The 15029-nt window shown below is 47.5% G+C and overlaps 1 protein-coding gene across 2 annotated transcripts in view; it reads left to right on the top strand.

The window, feature by feature from the left end:
- NTF3 (neurotrophin 3) overlaps positions 1–13594 on the top strand; it is a 64184-nt gene extending 50590 nt beyond the window's left edge. For both annotated transcript variants that reach the window (XM_023232494.2, XM_023232495.1), the window contains exon 2: positions 12489–13594. In XM_023232494.2, the coding sequence (XP_023088262.1) occupies positions 12489–13283 (795 nt within the window). In that variant the 3' untranslated portion in view covers positions 13284–13594. The remainder of the gene's footprint in view (positions 1–12488) is intronic.
- Positions 13595–15029: the final 1435 nt, after the last annotated feature.

The raw sequence follows: 15029 nt of genomic DNA on the forward strand, positions 1-15029 counted from the left end.
ACACACGCAAATATACCACACACCCAGAATAACACCACACACATGCACACATGCTTACAGACATAAATCACACACACAATAACATAACACACATGCACACACAGTCACACCACACAGACACCCAGAATACCACACACACATGCACACACACAGACCCACTCACAGAATACATGTATGCACACACACACGCATACACGCACCACACAGAATAACACCGCACAACATACATGCACAGACATACACATACATACACACACCACAGACACACAGATATACTCACAGAATACACACCCGCACACACATGTATAGACGTACACCACACAAGCAGAATAACACCACACACACACCACACACACAGAATAACACCACACACATATGCACACGATACAAAGATACACTCACATGTGGACATATACACCGCATGCATAGAGACACACACACATGCAGACTACACACAGGCACATGCACACACAAGCACATACATACACAGACATCACACATGCATACATATACACAACACAGAGACACACCCACAGGCTTACACAGACACCACACACAACATATAGATATGCACACAACACACACGCAGAGACAGACACACTCACAGGCGTACATGCACACATACGCATACTACACACAGACACATCTGCAGTCATACACAGATACTACGCACATAGACATACAACACACACACACAGGCACGCAGAGACGTGTGCATGCGCATGCATGTGCGTGCACGCACACACTCAAACACACACTGCCCGACTTGTTTCCCACAAGACGGGTACTGGCTTGTTGTTCGTAGCCCTCCTGTCCCAGCCTGTGTTGGCCGGGGTGCCAGGCACTGCCACCCCTCTTGGGACGAGGCACAGGTGGCCTGTGTGATCATGGCCTGTTCTGAGAGCCTCTTCCTGAGCCGGGAAGTGCTCTGTGACACTGAGTGCCCGTGCCTTCATCTTTCCCGTGGTGCTGGGACTTGGCCACCTGCTGCATCTACAGCACCCGCGTGTTCACTTCCCTGGCAGTAGGAAGAAATGTAGGTTGGTGCAGGGAGGTCACTGGCTTTGGGGATGGTGGCAGGGTGGAGTGGTCTCTAATGTGAATGGCAGTGCACACATCCTTTGGACCTGCAGCAGTGCTGGCTTCACAGGGGCCTTCTCTGCCACCTTTCCAGTTTTCCCCAACCAGGTAGAAGAGCCACCGCCCAGAGTCTTGGGCTCAGCTGAAACCCCCTGTTCAAATAAGAGACCCCCCTTTTCACTGTCTCTCTCTCTTCCTCCCAGCTCACTGTCTCTCTCTCTCTGTCTCCCTCACTCCCTGGCTCTCTCCTCTCTTCTGTGTCTCTCTGCCTCCCTCTGTCTGTCTGTTTCTCACTCTGTATCGCTTTTCTCTCTATCTCCGTATCTATCTCTCCTCCTTTCTCTTTCTCTCTGTGTCTCTCCCTCTGTCTCTCTCTCTGTGTGTTTTTATTTTTCGGTCTCCCTGCATCTCTGTTTCTGTCTCCCTCTCTCGGTTCTGTATCTTTGTCTCCCTCTTTCCCTATCTCTGTTTCTCTGTCTCAGTCTCTTTCTATCTTTATGTCTCTTTTGTTTATCTCTCTCAGTCTCTATATCTCTGTCTCTCTCTCTTTTTATCCTTTCTGTGTCTCTGTCTTTGTTCTCTGTCCCTCCATCTGTCTCCCTCTCCCTCAGTCTCTGTCTCTTTCTTTCTCTGTCTCAGCCTCTCTCTGTCTCTGCATCGCTCTATCTGTCTCTGCCTCTCCCAGTCTGTCTCTGTCTCTGTCTGTGACTCTCTCTCTACCTGTCTCTCTGGCACTCACTCACCCACTTACCTGAAGTCTCCATGAGCAGTGGGTGGCTTTGCCTCTCTGCTTCGCCACTTTGCAGTCAGAGCCGTGGGACTTGCAGACCCTCTGCTGGCGCACACCTTCAGGAGACCAACAGGGCCAGGGCACTCCCATGTTCTTCAGGGGTCCAGCCCCGAGTAGTTGGTAAACACCAGTAATCGTCCTAGAGATCCACCGTAGATTCCTCATCCAGGTACTGAATCAGGCCCTTTTGAGCAAATTTAATGGAATGACCTTGGTGGCATTACAAGATGACACCTCATCCCCTGTAGTCTCTTATTGATGGGCATTTAGGTTGATTCTGTGTCTTCGCTATTGTGAGTAGTGCTGCAATGAACATATGTGTGCATATGTGTCTTCATGAGAGAATGATTTATAGTCCTTTGGGTATATACCCAGTAATGAGATTGCTGGGTCAAATGGTATTTCTGTTTTCAGGTCTTTGAGGAATCGCTTAGGTCTTTGAGGAATCGCATTTGCGTTTTCAAACATCACGGAGAACACAGGTCTTGAGGATATGCAGGAACAGGGAGACCAAGGAATGAAAAAGCCATCAGGCTGGAGGTGAAGTCACCCGGAGTGATGGCAGGTTTATGGACAGAAAGGAAAATGCTCTGGTTCCTGGTGTCCGTAAGGAAGGTGGATGCCAAGAGCTGGTGCTACACAGACACTTGTGAAAGGAAGAAGGGAAAGAGTCTGCCTCCATGGGCTGCCTCCATGGGCTGAGTAGGGCTGCTGGGGCCTCAGGCCTCTCACACATAGTGTCAGACATGCTGTGTTGGACAGGCTCACCTAGGACCCCTGTGCCTCCCCCAGGAAGCCCTATTGATAGGTGTGGGCAGGCTTCCCTCCATGTGTCCTTAAATACACTGACTGCTCTGTGTGTGGATGTGGATGAGCAGCGTAGGGCTGGTCATTTGGAGGGCTGAGCTTGGTTCCGGATCTTGTACTGATTGATTGATTGATTGATTGATTGGCTTTTGGGCAAGTCACTTTCCCCCCATAACCTTTCCATTGTATAATCCTAATAGAGTTGGATGCCAGTTGCTGGCACTCTGGCTTCACAGGGACACAAAGAGGACCAGAAAATTCGGCTGATAATAATAATTTCTTCTCTATTTGGTCTGGAGAAGAAATGACTCAGAGCTGGTACAGGATAATAGAAGCATAGGGTATGTCAACTAGAAAGAACCTTTGAAATACTTTAGTTCAAGAATTCTAAACCTAAAATCTGTGGGAGACTAGGATGATTTTTATGGATTCTTTGAATCACCTTGAAATTGTTTGCAATATTATTTATTTATGGGCACATGTGTGGTGGTTTAGCAGAAGGATTCCTTAGCATCGATTACATTGTAAAAGGGCCAGTGATCATAGAACAATTAACACCCCAGCATCATGTTATGTGATTCATAACTGAGGGGTCTCTGCAGATGGGATTTGGAAAGGTGTGAGTCCTTTTTTTCAGTTGTCACCGTGTCTGGGGTCACGATTGATATTTAGTAGGTGTGGGCCTGAGTTGCATGCATGGGGGATAAAACTGAACAATAAAAACACTGTCCTGTTCGAAATCCAAGTAGCACCCCTGTGAAGAAACACTGCTCAGGAACTGAGCCCCCCAAGATGCACAGTGATTCTCCCTTAGCCACGAAGCTCATTAGTGGCAGAGTTGGTTTTCATTAACAGATCTAAACAGGGGATGTGCCAAGAGCCTACATTATTTTGTTTCTCATCATCAGCTACAAATATGCTGCAATCTGTGAAAACAAAAGAATCAGAAATCTGTCCCACCTTCAACGCTCCTGCCATTTTTTAAAAATGAATCTTTGGGTTCTTGGTTGTTTTTTACCATCAACTAAGAGAAGAGGAAAGGAATACTTTACATTTGGAGAAAGTAAACCATAAACAATTGATTCCACTAGCCCCATATCACATACATGTGCTCTTCAGTTACTGTGAATTGGTGAGGCAAGCCTTAGACTGGAAATTTCCCATTTATGTTTCAGAGGATCTGTCTTGAATGTCTCTTACTCTACAAAGAAAGAAACGTTAATATACCAGCGTGCTGCTTGCTACCTAGTTCACTGCAATGAAGTGGCGGGTGCCTTAGATGTTGGAGTGAATTGAGAGATCTTCTGCAATATCAGCTAAGAGTTAGGCCTGTGGGATCACAGAGACAGGGGTTTGTTCCCAGACTCCGCCTCTCAATTGATGTGTCATCCTGAGAAAAAGTACTTAATCCTTCTGAGCCTCAGTTTCCTCGGCTGAAAAGTGGGGATAATAATCGTATCCACAAGGATTAATTGAGATCATCCCTGTGAAGTGTTCCGCACAGTCTAGCATATGGTGAGGCTCAATAAATGTGAGCTGTTCTTACAAGCGATTATTATGACTTGCGTCTGTGATTAAAGACAGCCTGGGGTTCAGAGTGTTTGTGCCAAAACTGCTTTCAGAGGACAAGCTCTGGGTTGGTTTTTCAGTCTTGCCCAGCTGCCCAGAAAGAGTCACTGGAGTGTGTTGGGTTGGAGTCATTGTATTTGTTAAGTGTCTATCACACACTCCAGTTTTGATGGAAGATTGGTTTTCTTCCTGTGTGCACATCCCCGCATCACTACATGAGTGGGTGAGAAGAGACTCAGAAAAGCACCAGACACATGTTTCTTCTGCTTCAGTTCCCGAGTCTGTAAAAGTACTCAGAAGCATGATGGCGGTCACAGGGAACAGAGGGGAGAGACACCTGGAGGAGCAAAAGACAGTCCTAGCTGTCACAGTCTTCGGACACCATGGTTTTCCGGACAAGGGATCCAGACCAGACCAGCAATCAATATAGCTGCAGACCACCAGTCAATACTCCTCATTCTTGTGAAAGGCAGTTGGCTGTGTGGCAGCAGGGAGACATGAGGGGCCATATTTGACACAGGCCTGATGGCCAAGTCTAGAGGAGTCAGCCTGCCATCTGACCACACTTTCTGCAGCCAAGTCCTCTGGGGGCCAAACCAGTATGGTTTGACTTTATCCCGGACTTGCTGCTATAGTTGATGCACACAAAAAAGTTCTGGCCATTGCCAAGCCAGCTGTGGTCTTGGTTTGGAAGAGTAAGAACTGAATGGAAGGCATGCTTTGGGATTTCCCTTAGCCTCCAACCCTCAAGAAGAAGCCAACTTATTTCTTCTGCCATTTGGAGACTTATGCTTGTCTGGGTGGATAAGATAAATACTTTCATCATTGTCATCATTATTATTAATTATAATTATTGAAAATCAATTACTCAGCAGCCCCTACCTTGTAATGGTATCACTTACTGTTGTATAACATTTTGCAGACAACGTATACGCTTGACCATAAACTCAACTCGAACATAATCATAAATTTAAAACAAAAACATTGACGTGGGCAGCTATTCTCTGAGGCCAAAGTTATTATTTAATGCCAGCTGCACTTTCAGCTGTCTATGTGGCTGAAGCAACTTCCCCTTGTGTGTTTTCACACTTACAGATTGGAGTAATCCAGACACAGAAAATGATACCAAAATTGAAATGTTTCTGAACATTAAATGATTCCATAATTTGAAAATAGTTTCAAATTTTTCAAAATTCAAAAATTTGAAAATAGTTCAACTAGAGTCCGTCCTCACCTCAGGTAGTTACATGTTGTGTGTGTGTGTGTGTGTGTGTGTGTGTGTGTGTGTGTATAGGCCTACAAACCCATGCATGCACACCTGTATGCACAGTGGTGGATGAGTGTGAATTACCAAAACAAAGACGACTAAATGCAGGATAACACCATGATGGCTAGTAGCCAGATAGACTCAGATTTTCTCTGAAGATCCTTCTTAGTCCACCCCCGCTCCATGACATGGGAGTTTGTGATATGCAAAGGATAAAGTAAACCTGAGTTTCCTGGGGCTTGTGTCAGCATGCCAAGCTCCTTTAAGATCTCTCTTTGCCAAGACGAGGCTAAGCCAGAGGCTTCCTTGGCCTGGGGAATAACTGTCGTACCTTCCTCCCTGGAGCGGCTGGTGCACACTGTTTTGACGTGTGCCATGCCTTCCATCTTTCACAGCCCGGGGCCAGAGGAGGGTATGCTTTAAACAATGTGAAATTCCTCTCCTAACAGCTGTGCAAAGAAAACTCACAGCTTTCTACCTCCATCTCGGTCCACTTGGCTTTCTTTGGGGATATAGGTTCCTTGTCTGTTCAGGGGTCCCTGTTCCTTACTTTCTGGCCTTCAAAAGGACAAGTTTCAGTACCTCCTTTCTTAGGGAGGCGAGTCAACCTTCTGAGGTTCTCTGTTTTATTTTATTTTATCCTAGAGTATGCCTCTCTGTTGACTGTGTGTCTTGTCTCATTTCTGCTGAGAAGCCAGCATCTCCTGAAAACTGAGGGCCTTGTCCTATTTCAGATCTTGGGCCGAGGATTGACCATGTTGTGTTAGTCAGTTTCAGAGCCCTGAGTTTTAAGTACTAAGTTTTAAGGAGAGGAACGACAGTAGAATTAGGTATCTTAAAGAACAGGATAGGAATCCACATCTGCCCCTTCTCTCACCTGGTTTGACACTACTTAGATGCAGACCTGTTCAGAGTTCAGGGACTGTCTCATGAGGCCTCACCAAATACCAGCAGAGAGAGTAGCTGTTTCTCCTCTAGCTCCCTGATTGCTTCTGGTTTTCCGTGACTTTAGAGCATGCGCGTCAGCAGGTTTTGGGGACCATCTCTGGCCTGCTTTGTGATCTTGGCTCTGTTCCTCAATTTATGTCTTTTTTGTGCTCCATAAGACAGGGAGTTTCATGGTTGCCACTACCTGAGAGGTGCTGAAGTGAATGAGGTGGAGGACGCAGAGCTAGCAGGGAAGAAGGTGCCGTGGAAACCCACACAGCTTTATTCATGTGAGCTCATTTCTCATTTACTCCTTGTAGCAATTCCAAGTCGCCCCCTCCCTTCATCCCCTTCCAAGCATTTCCCTCCCTTGTTGGTTTTGGATCCACCGTGCCCCCGGTGAGTTAACCTACATGTTTTAGTTTGAATCTAATCATGCTATTTCCAGGTTGCCAACCCCCACGGGTGCTTCAGCCTAATTGGTCTGTCCTCACTGGTGTCTGCAGCACCTTCCCTTTGAGCGTCATCTGTGCATTTTAATTAATCTGCCACTTTTTTCTCCCTCCTGCTTCCGGATCATTAATAAAGAGAGTAACCAAAACCAGACCAATCCCCAGTGGAGGCTCCACCAGGATCTCTCTCTCCCAGCTCCCAGCTTTGCCACGGGTCAGAACATCTTCATGTGGCCCCATTGACTAATTCTGAGGCCTCAAGACCTATGTTCAGAACAAAGCCAGTGTGAATTAATTTTGCAATTAAGACTTGGGGAACAAGCATAGCCAGTCTTTTATATATGGCCTTAGTTTAGTATTTCCACCGCATTCCTTTCCCTTTTGTCATGCTACTTTAAATCTATCACTTTCCCACCTCTCCGCCTTTCCAGTCCCCGAACGAGACGTTAGGGTTATCTGGCAGGATGTCTCCTGAGCCCGTAGCATTAGTCAGAGACCATGTCGTAGCCGAAGAAATTCTCCAAAGACTCAGGCCCTCTGGACACAGCTGGCCAGTGTCCTCTTTGACCCCAGCCAGAGAATGAATTTGCCTCCAGAGGATATGGCTATACCAGAAATAAGGAAATCTCTTGAATTTGCATATTAAAAATTTGGCAAATTAAACACTGCTTTCACCTCTACTCTCATGGCTGCTCTCTGAGGAAAGCGAACACAGAGCCTTTCTGCTTTCTTTGTAAGTCGCCCAGATTTCCCGTGCTGGTCTCAGACCCTGGATGTGAGATGGTGCACTCCGTGTTCTGTCCACTACAACACAGGGCCTCTGCAGGCACAGGTGACCTGCAGATGGGCTGCACTGAAGACCATCAGGCCCAGGAGGGGATTGGATTGTGTTGACTTTTGTGGGGGTGCTTTCATAGGGAATACGGGCAGGAGGACATAGGAGTGATGGCCTCAAATCTCTGCAAACTCTGCTTAGAGCTGAGGCTTCTTGGGGAAGGGCACAGCCTGCTGACAGCAGCCGTCCTGGCTCCAGGCTTGGAGCTTGGGCTTCCTCTGGAAGTAAACTCTCTAGAATGTTTGAGAGCAGGGATGGACGGAGAGGCAGCAGAGTGTCATCATTAATAACATGAGCTCTAGAGCCAGAAGGTGCAAATCCTGGCTCTGCTGCTTGTTAGCTAGTTGTGGAACCCCTCTTTGCCTTGGTTTCCCCATCCAAAATGGGAAATATGATAGGACCGACTTCAGGATGGTTGTTACCAGGATTTAAGATTTATATAAGCCAGTACCTGGCACTTTGCATTTTTATTCTGGATGATCTCACCCCTAAGCAGTCTAAAAATTTACTCCATACATGTGCAGCAAGGGGGGTCTTTAGGTACATGGTCGGGAGGTGCTCCTGTATAAAAAAGCTGGTCCTGGAGAGCTGAATTGGAACCTGAAGGCTGCAGCCCCATCTCTGCATTTGACAGGGAGGGCAGATGCAGGTTGCTGGGGGCTCAGATCCTGTGCCATTCTCTTCCCCAGCTTCCTTTTCCATATCAGCTGCTTCTTGAATACCCCCAAACCCTCTGTGGATGCTGTTAACTGAGCCAAAAAGGAGGAATCAGAAATTGCTCTCTTTTGAGTATTTTGAGGGATGGTGAAACCTTGTAGGAATGTTGCTCCAGGGACTGAGAAAACACCATATGTGGGAAAGCGTTTCTAAGTGAGGAAAATCGCACATGCACGTCGGTCAGGATCTTGGAAAACTCTGAGCAGGGGAAATGGGCACCGGGGAGAGTGTAGAAAGGGGGTTTACTGAGGTCTTTAACAGGTCTTTTTCTAATTATAGCCAAGAAGAGCCTGGGGACCATGGCCGACTTCAGAGCCAGGGCCTGTATTTTCTTTGGGAAAAGAAGGCAGAGTTGATTGGCTTCCAAAACCAGGCTTGGCAAAAGCCCATGCAGGCTCTCCAGCCAGTAAGCGGTGCCTTGGGTAGGTCTATATCGTAGCAGGCGTTCATTCAGTAAATTGACATCGAAACTCCGCAGCGTGTCCAGCCCTGTGCTGGGCGTCAAGGATGTGTGGATGGAAAGGACATGGTCCCTGTCATCCAAGGGGAGACACACCAACAATAATAGCACAATATGACAATTGCTTAAATGAAGTTCTCTGCAGATGACGGTGACCCCTAGAGAAAGAGCATAGACATCCCCCTAAATAGAAGAACTCACTGCTGTGCCTTGCCGGGGTGGAGCTAGCACTGCCTTTTCCTGTTTCCATTGCCCACTCCAGGGAACTGGCCCACTGGGGGACTCCCACCCCAGACATGGAGTGAAAAATGAAGGTACTGGTGGCCAGAAAGTGACCAGAGATCAGAATGCATCTCTTCTTGCCCCCAGCGTATTCAGAAACGCCGCGTCTCCCTTGCCCGTGTTTGCTTTCATCATTTGTCTGTTCTCTGTGCTTCCAGTTCATAATATTCCTTTCTTCTCCCACAACCAGTGTAAGTGGTCTGAGATCCAAGCACTCGGGCACCGTGGCATCTGGGGGAAAGCCTTGCTGGGACCGTGTTGGTACAGATTGCTGTGAGCCAGATGTAGAGAAGGGAGTTCTCCAGACGCTGGGTCCCTCGCCCGTGTGCATCAAAGGCAGAGGTGCACCATCTCCCGTGGCCACAGGCCATTCAGGTTCATGTTCTCTAATACATCTAGTGTGCTCACTCTGTCCCTGATACTATGCTGCGTGCTTCCATGTGGATTTCATTGTTTACCCCTCACAACAACTTTAATGGTGCACAAGCCATGTGATTTTTGTTGAACCGACGAACCAAATGCCCCCATCACTCTCTGCCGTTGTTTAGCATTCCTTAGACAGCTCACTTCGCCACCAGTGTAGGCCTCCGGTCCCTTACCTGTATAAATGAGGGGATTGTCTAGGGTCCTTTTCAGCTGCAAACCTCTGTGTTTTGGGGAGTTCTGTAGCAACATTCTTGGACTTGCTCTCTACGAAAAAAGCTAAAAGTAGATTATTGAAATGGAGTCCACAGGGAGCCTACGGGGCTTTAAGACAGCCTGCTAAAGAGTTTAGAAACACCAACCTGCAGATGACTTACTCCCGCTACTTATTACAAAGTATCATGGCAAGTAAGAAGGCAATGGTCAGCCACTGGGAGAGCAGGCCGGGGTTGCAAGGAGGTGGCAGGTGCTGCTGTTGGGATCTTGGGGGAGCGTTGTAGAAAAGTCAGCTTTGGAACCAGGCACTGAAAAATGGGTGAAATTTCAACAGGAGAGGCAGTGCACGTGGGTCGTGATTCAAGTAGCAGTGAGTAGTGAATGGAGGTGGAGCAAGGGGCCCGTGAGCTCAGTCATCACATGGAAAAGGGAGGTGAGGGCCGGAGTGCAGAGAACCCCTCTCACTTTCCTGTGGGTCTCTCCTCTTCTTTAAACTGCATTTAGGTTTTCCTCATCTATAAGATGAAGGAATAAGATTAGATGTCCTCTTTATATGGCTTGTCTACTTCTAATAAACCTTGGTTCCCTATTCCAGCCACCACTCATAAAGACTCTTACTTTTTCCTCCTCAATCCATCAGCATCGGCCAGCATTCTCCCTCTCAGCTCACCCTGGTCATTACCTCACTCATCTGTACCTTGACTCTTATTCTACCCGGGACCTCCCCTCACTAACCATACTTGATTTATTTCCTTAAGAGCAGATGTCCTGTGTATTCTTAGCTTACAGTGGCTGAGCTTTTGGGAGGTTTAATAAATTGTTTCTCAATAGACTGTCAATCCTAAATGATTTTGTTGCAGCTGTATTATTCTTTCTGGGGGGAGTGGGGAAGGTAATCCTAGTTGTATGCCATATTCTTTGTAGTGTTCAAGTTGCATTTTGTTGGGCCTGTAATATTGAAGAAAATGTCACTCGTATGCAGAATAGGAGGGAGATTCCTTATGCTGTAGAGGAACCGTTTTCCTAGCATAGTACAATTCCCGAGAGTCCTTTTCCTCTAAGGGTGAGCAGCAAAGCTAGAATCCCTCTCTTGGCTTTGACCTTGAAGGAGTCAGCTGTTCCCAAGACTAGTTCCCATGGAAAGAAGATGGTCTCCTTATCACAGTGACAAGAGGAGGCAGTGTGAGCAGAGTGCTGCGTCACTGTTGCTGACCTCTAGGGACAAGCGAGCCAGCCGTATTTCAGACAAGCTGGGAAGAGGCTCTGTGTGGGTCCTGGGAGCGAGGGAGCACTGGAGGGCTCAGACATAGGTGTTGGTTAGCAGGACTGCTTTTCTGTTTCTTGTGTCGGCTTTGTTTATTTCCTCTCTATTTTCCCCTTGGACTTAGTGAACTCCTCCCGAAATTACCAAAGGTGAACCAGGGGAAAAGTTTTCATTTTCCGTGTTTAGACAGAACTTTAAATAGGAAATGATGTACGCCCTGGGAACCGGTGAGGTGGTGGCGATGGTAATTAAGGAGTGATTATCTCAAGGAGGTGGAGGAATCAGGGGGATCACTAGCTCAGCTGCCCCTCTCCACCTGGAGCATCTCCTTCCAGTGCTAACCCTCGGAAGATCTGAGCTTTGCTCTAGTGAGGGAGAGACCAGCAATGAAGGTATCTTGAGATCAGCACTGTAATTCCACCAGGACTCCTCAGGAGCCCGGTGTTAAGCTTCTACTATGGCAACAGAATGAGGGCGCCGATGGGTTGAAATGCCGTTTAAACAAGGAAATAGTAGAATTAGAAGGAGCATAACCACTAACAGGAACATTTTGTAGCAGAAATGTTAAAAATCTAAAGGAGGAAAGTGAATCAACAATGACTTTTCTGTTCTGGGCAAGTCCAGCCCGTTTATGTGAGGTGGTTATTCTGCATCTCTGTCTTCTGCAAGTCGCGCTGTGGCAGGGCTCTGTTTTGCAGAGAGGGTCCCTGGGGATGGAGCAGATCAGTTGGTGATGCGTGTCTGTCAGAAACCTCGGCAGAGCACCCTGGAACGCAGGCCCTGTCGCAGAGTGGATAGTGACCCTACATGTTCATTTCCAAGGGCAGGAGAACAGACCGCTCCGGCTGCGACCTGGCCAGGAATGACCCCACAGCTGACACTGCAGTATGGGGGCCACTGAACCAGTCCTCAGCCTCAGTGTGTTCCAGGGGCTGCAGCTAGGGAGCAGTCGAACTCTTTCTTGAGACAATTCCAAGGCCACCGCTGCTGCTGCTGAAGGGAAGTTACTCCATGCTTACAATTCTCAGGTTTGAAGTTTTCACGCTTTGCCAAGCTGGGGTGAATCATGCATCTTTGCAGGCTCAAGGGATGTTTAAAGAAGCGGTAGGACTTCGTCCACCCACAAGTCGAGGCTGCAGGATAAAGCAGACATCCAATGTAAATACAACCCGTGCAAAAAGCAGAGTCAGCAGACCTGGAGTGCATTCCGAAGCATTTCCTGGGGGTGGGGGAAAGAAATTACCTCTTCAGAACGTCCAGAGGGGAGTTGCCGTTGCTTACCTGGGGGGCGGTGTCCTCTCTCGTGCCCCACAGGGATACTCAGCCTAAGGTAGCTGGTGCCAGAATAACATAGACTCAGCTGCCACGCCTGCTCTTAACACCTGTGTTTCCTTTTCAGATCTTACAGGTGAACAAGGTGATGTCCATCTTGTTTTATGTGATACTTCTCGCTTATCTCCGTGGCATCCAAGGTAACAACATGGATCAAAGGAGTTTGCCAGAAGACTCGCTCAATTCCCTGATTATTAAGCTGATCCAGGCAGATATTTTGAAAAACAAGCTCTCCAAGCAGATGGTGGACGTTAAGGAAAATTACCAGAGCACCCTGCCGAAAGCAGAGGCCCCCCGAGAGCCGGCGCGGGGAGAGCCCGCCAAGTCAGAATTCCAGCCAGTGATTGCAATGGATACCGAACTGCTGCGGCAACAGAGACGCTACAACTCACCGCGGGTCCTGCTGAGCGACAGCACCCCCTTGGAGCCCCCACCCTTGTATCTCATGGAGGATTACGTGGGCAACCCCGTGGTGGCGAACAGAACATCACGGCGGAAACGGTACGCGGAGCATAAGAGTCACCGAGGGGAGTACTCGGTATGTGACAGTGAGAGTCTGTGGGTGACCGACAAGTCATCGGCCATCGACATTCGGGGACACCAGGTGACGGTGCTGGGGGAGATCAAAACGGGCAACTCTCCCGTCAAACAATATTTTTATGAAACGCGATGTAAGGAAGCCAGGCCAGTCAAAAACGGTTGCAGGGGCATTGATGATAAACACTGGAACTCTCAGTGCAAAACGTCCCAAACCTACGTGCGAGCACTGACCTCAGAAAACAATAAACTCGTGGGCTGGCGGTGGATACGGATAGACACGTCCTGTGTGTGTGCCTTGTCGAGAAAAATCGGAAGAACATGAATTGGCATCTCTCCCCATATATAAATTATTACTTTAAATTATATGATATGCATGTAGCATATAAATGTTTATATTGTTTTTATATATTATAAGTTGACCTTTATTTATTAAACTTCAGCAACCCTACAGTATATAAGCTTTTTTCTCAATAAAATCAGTGTGCTTGCCTTCCCTCAGGCCTCTCCCATCTGTTAAAACTTGTTTTGTGATCTGGCTCCTAGGAGTCACTCTGTAAAATCTGTGTACACCAGTATTTTGCATTCAGTATTGTCAAGGCCATGACTGTCGTTTTAGTAAACTTGTTAAAATCAGATGATGTCAGAGTTGTGTATAAACACAGTTATGTCCCTCTTCTGGTACATTTAATGTTGGGTTAATGAATTAAAAGAACTGTTACGGCCTCCAATGAAAATGATACCATGTCGCTCTGGCCAGCAAGCTCTCTATCAAATTCTGTGCTATTTGTTTGGAAAATTAGAATTATGATTTGCTCCAATGTTATGGTCCTGGAACAATAACAACGACCCTGGCAATTTTAGTTTTGGAAGTTCCTTTGCAGCACAATTTGTTGTTTTAAAGGGGTTTGGGGTTGTTCAAAGGTTTAAATTTTTTTTTTTTTTTTTTTGGCTTTGGTTTTTGTTTTGCTTTTTGCAAGTGGTTTCATCTTTAGGCACAAAGAAATTTTTTTAACTATTTGTAACAGAATAGTTGCATGACTACCCAGAAGCAAACTGAAACAGATCGTGAATAATCTACACATAGAGGATAAATTCACTTACGACCGACTTTCAGCCTGTGACCACCCCTCCTTCTCTGGCAGCCCCTTCTAGAGCTGTGAGCAGAGCTGGAAAGTGCTAGAGCTTTGGAGTCGGACCTGGGTTCAAGTTCCAGCCCCTCCCCTGTGAGCGTGTCCAGGTTTTAGAGACTCTCTGAGCCTGTGCTTCCTAGGGTCAGAGTCAGACAAGGGTCCCTGCCTATGTCCGAGGAATCCTGAAGAGTCAGGTTATAACCCCTGAAACTTTCCAGCATGGGGCAGGCGTTGAAGAATGTTAGTCCCTCACCCATTCCCTTCCATCCCCCTGAGATGTAAAATGCCCAAACGGAAGGGACCTTCTTGATGCCTTCTGAGTCCCAACAGGAGTCCATGACAGCCCAGGGGTCACCGTGGGGATGGCATCACCTGACATGCGCAGGCAGGACTGAGGGGACACCAGGGATGTCCGTCAAGGAGTTTGTGGATGCCCATTTCCCATTGGGAAGCAGCTCGTCCTCTTGGGGCTGGAACATAAGAATGCTCCAGCATCTTGGCAGAGGTACAAGGTGTCTGCTAATCCAGTACTGCCCTGAAGCCCCGCCCTCTGCCCAACTGGATTGCCCTGCATTCATTAGGGGCCACGTGTGCTCTTACCTCAAGCAGCCTACGCACTGACATCTCCTTAGCACACACCTGTATGGAATGTGTCCTTTATGGGACATGAACTTTTGAATTAGACTCAGCAAATAGCAGTGGCCTTAGGAACATCATGACACTGCACTTGATCCTGGATGCCTAAACTATGGGGAAGGAAATAAGGAATTGACCACGTGCCCATCATGGGCCAGGCATGTTCAAACCCTGCCACCATTAATTGTCACAAATCCTTTGAGGGAGCCAGTATCATCTCCAGTTTACAGGCGAGGAAACTGAGGCTGGTGGGTTCAACTTGCCCATGGTCATTTAGTAAGTAAGTGGCAGAGTGAAGATGG

The sequence above is a fragment of the Piliocolobus tephrosceles genome, chromosome 10 (assembly GCF_002776525.5).
Source record: "Piliocolobus tephrosceles isolate RC106 chromosome 10, ASM277652v3, whole genome shotgun sequence".
Taxonomy (NCBI): Eukaryota; Metazoa; Chordata; class Mammalia; order Primates; family Cercopithecidae; genus Piliocolobus; species Piliocolobus tephrosceles.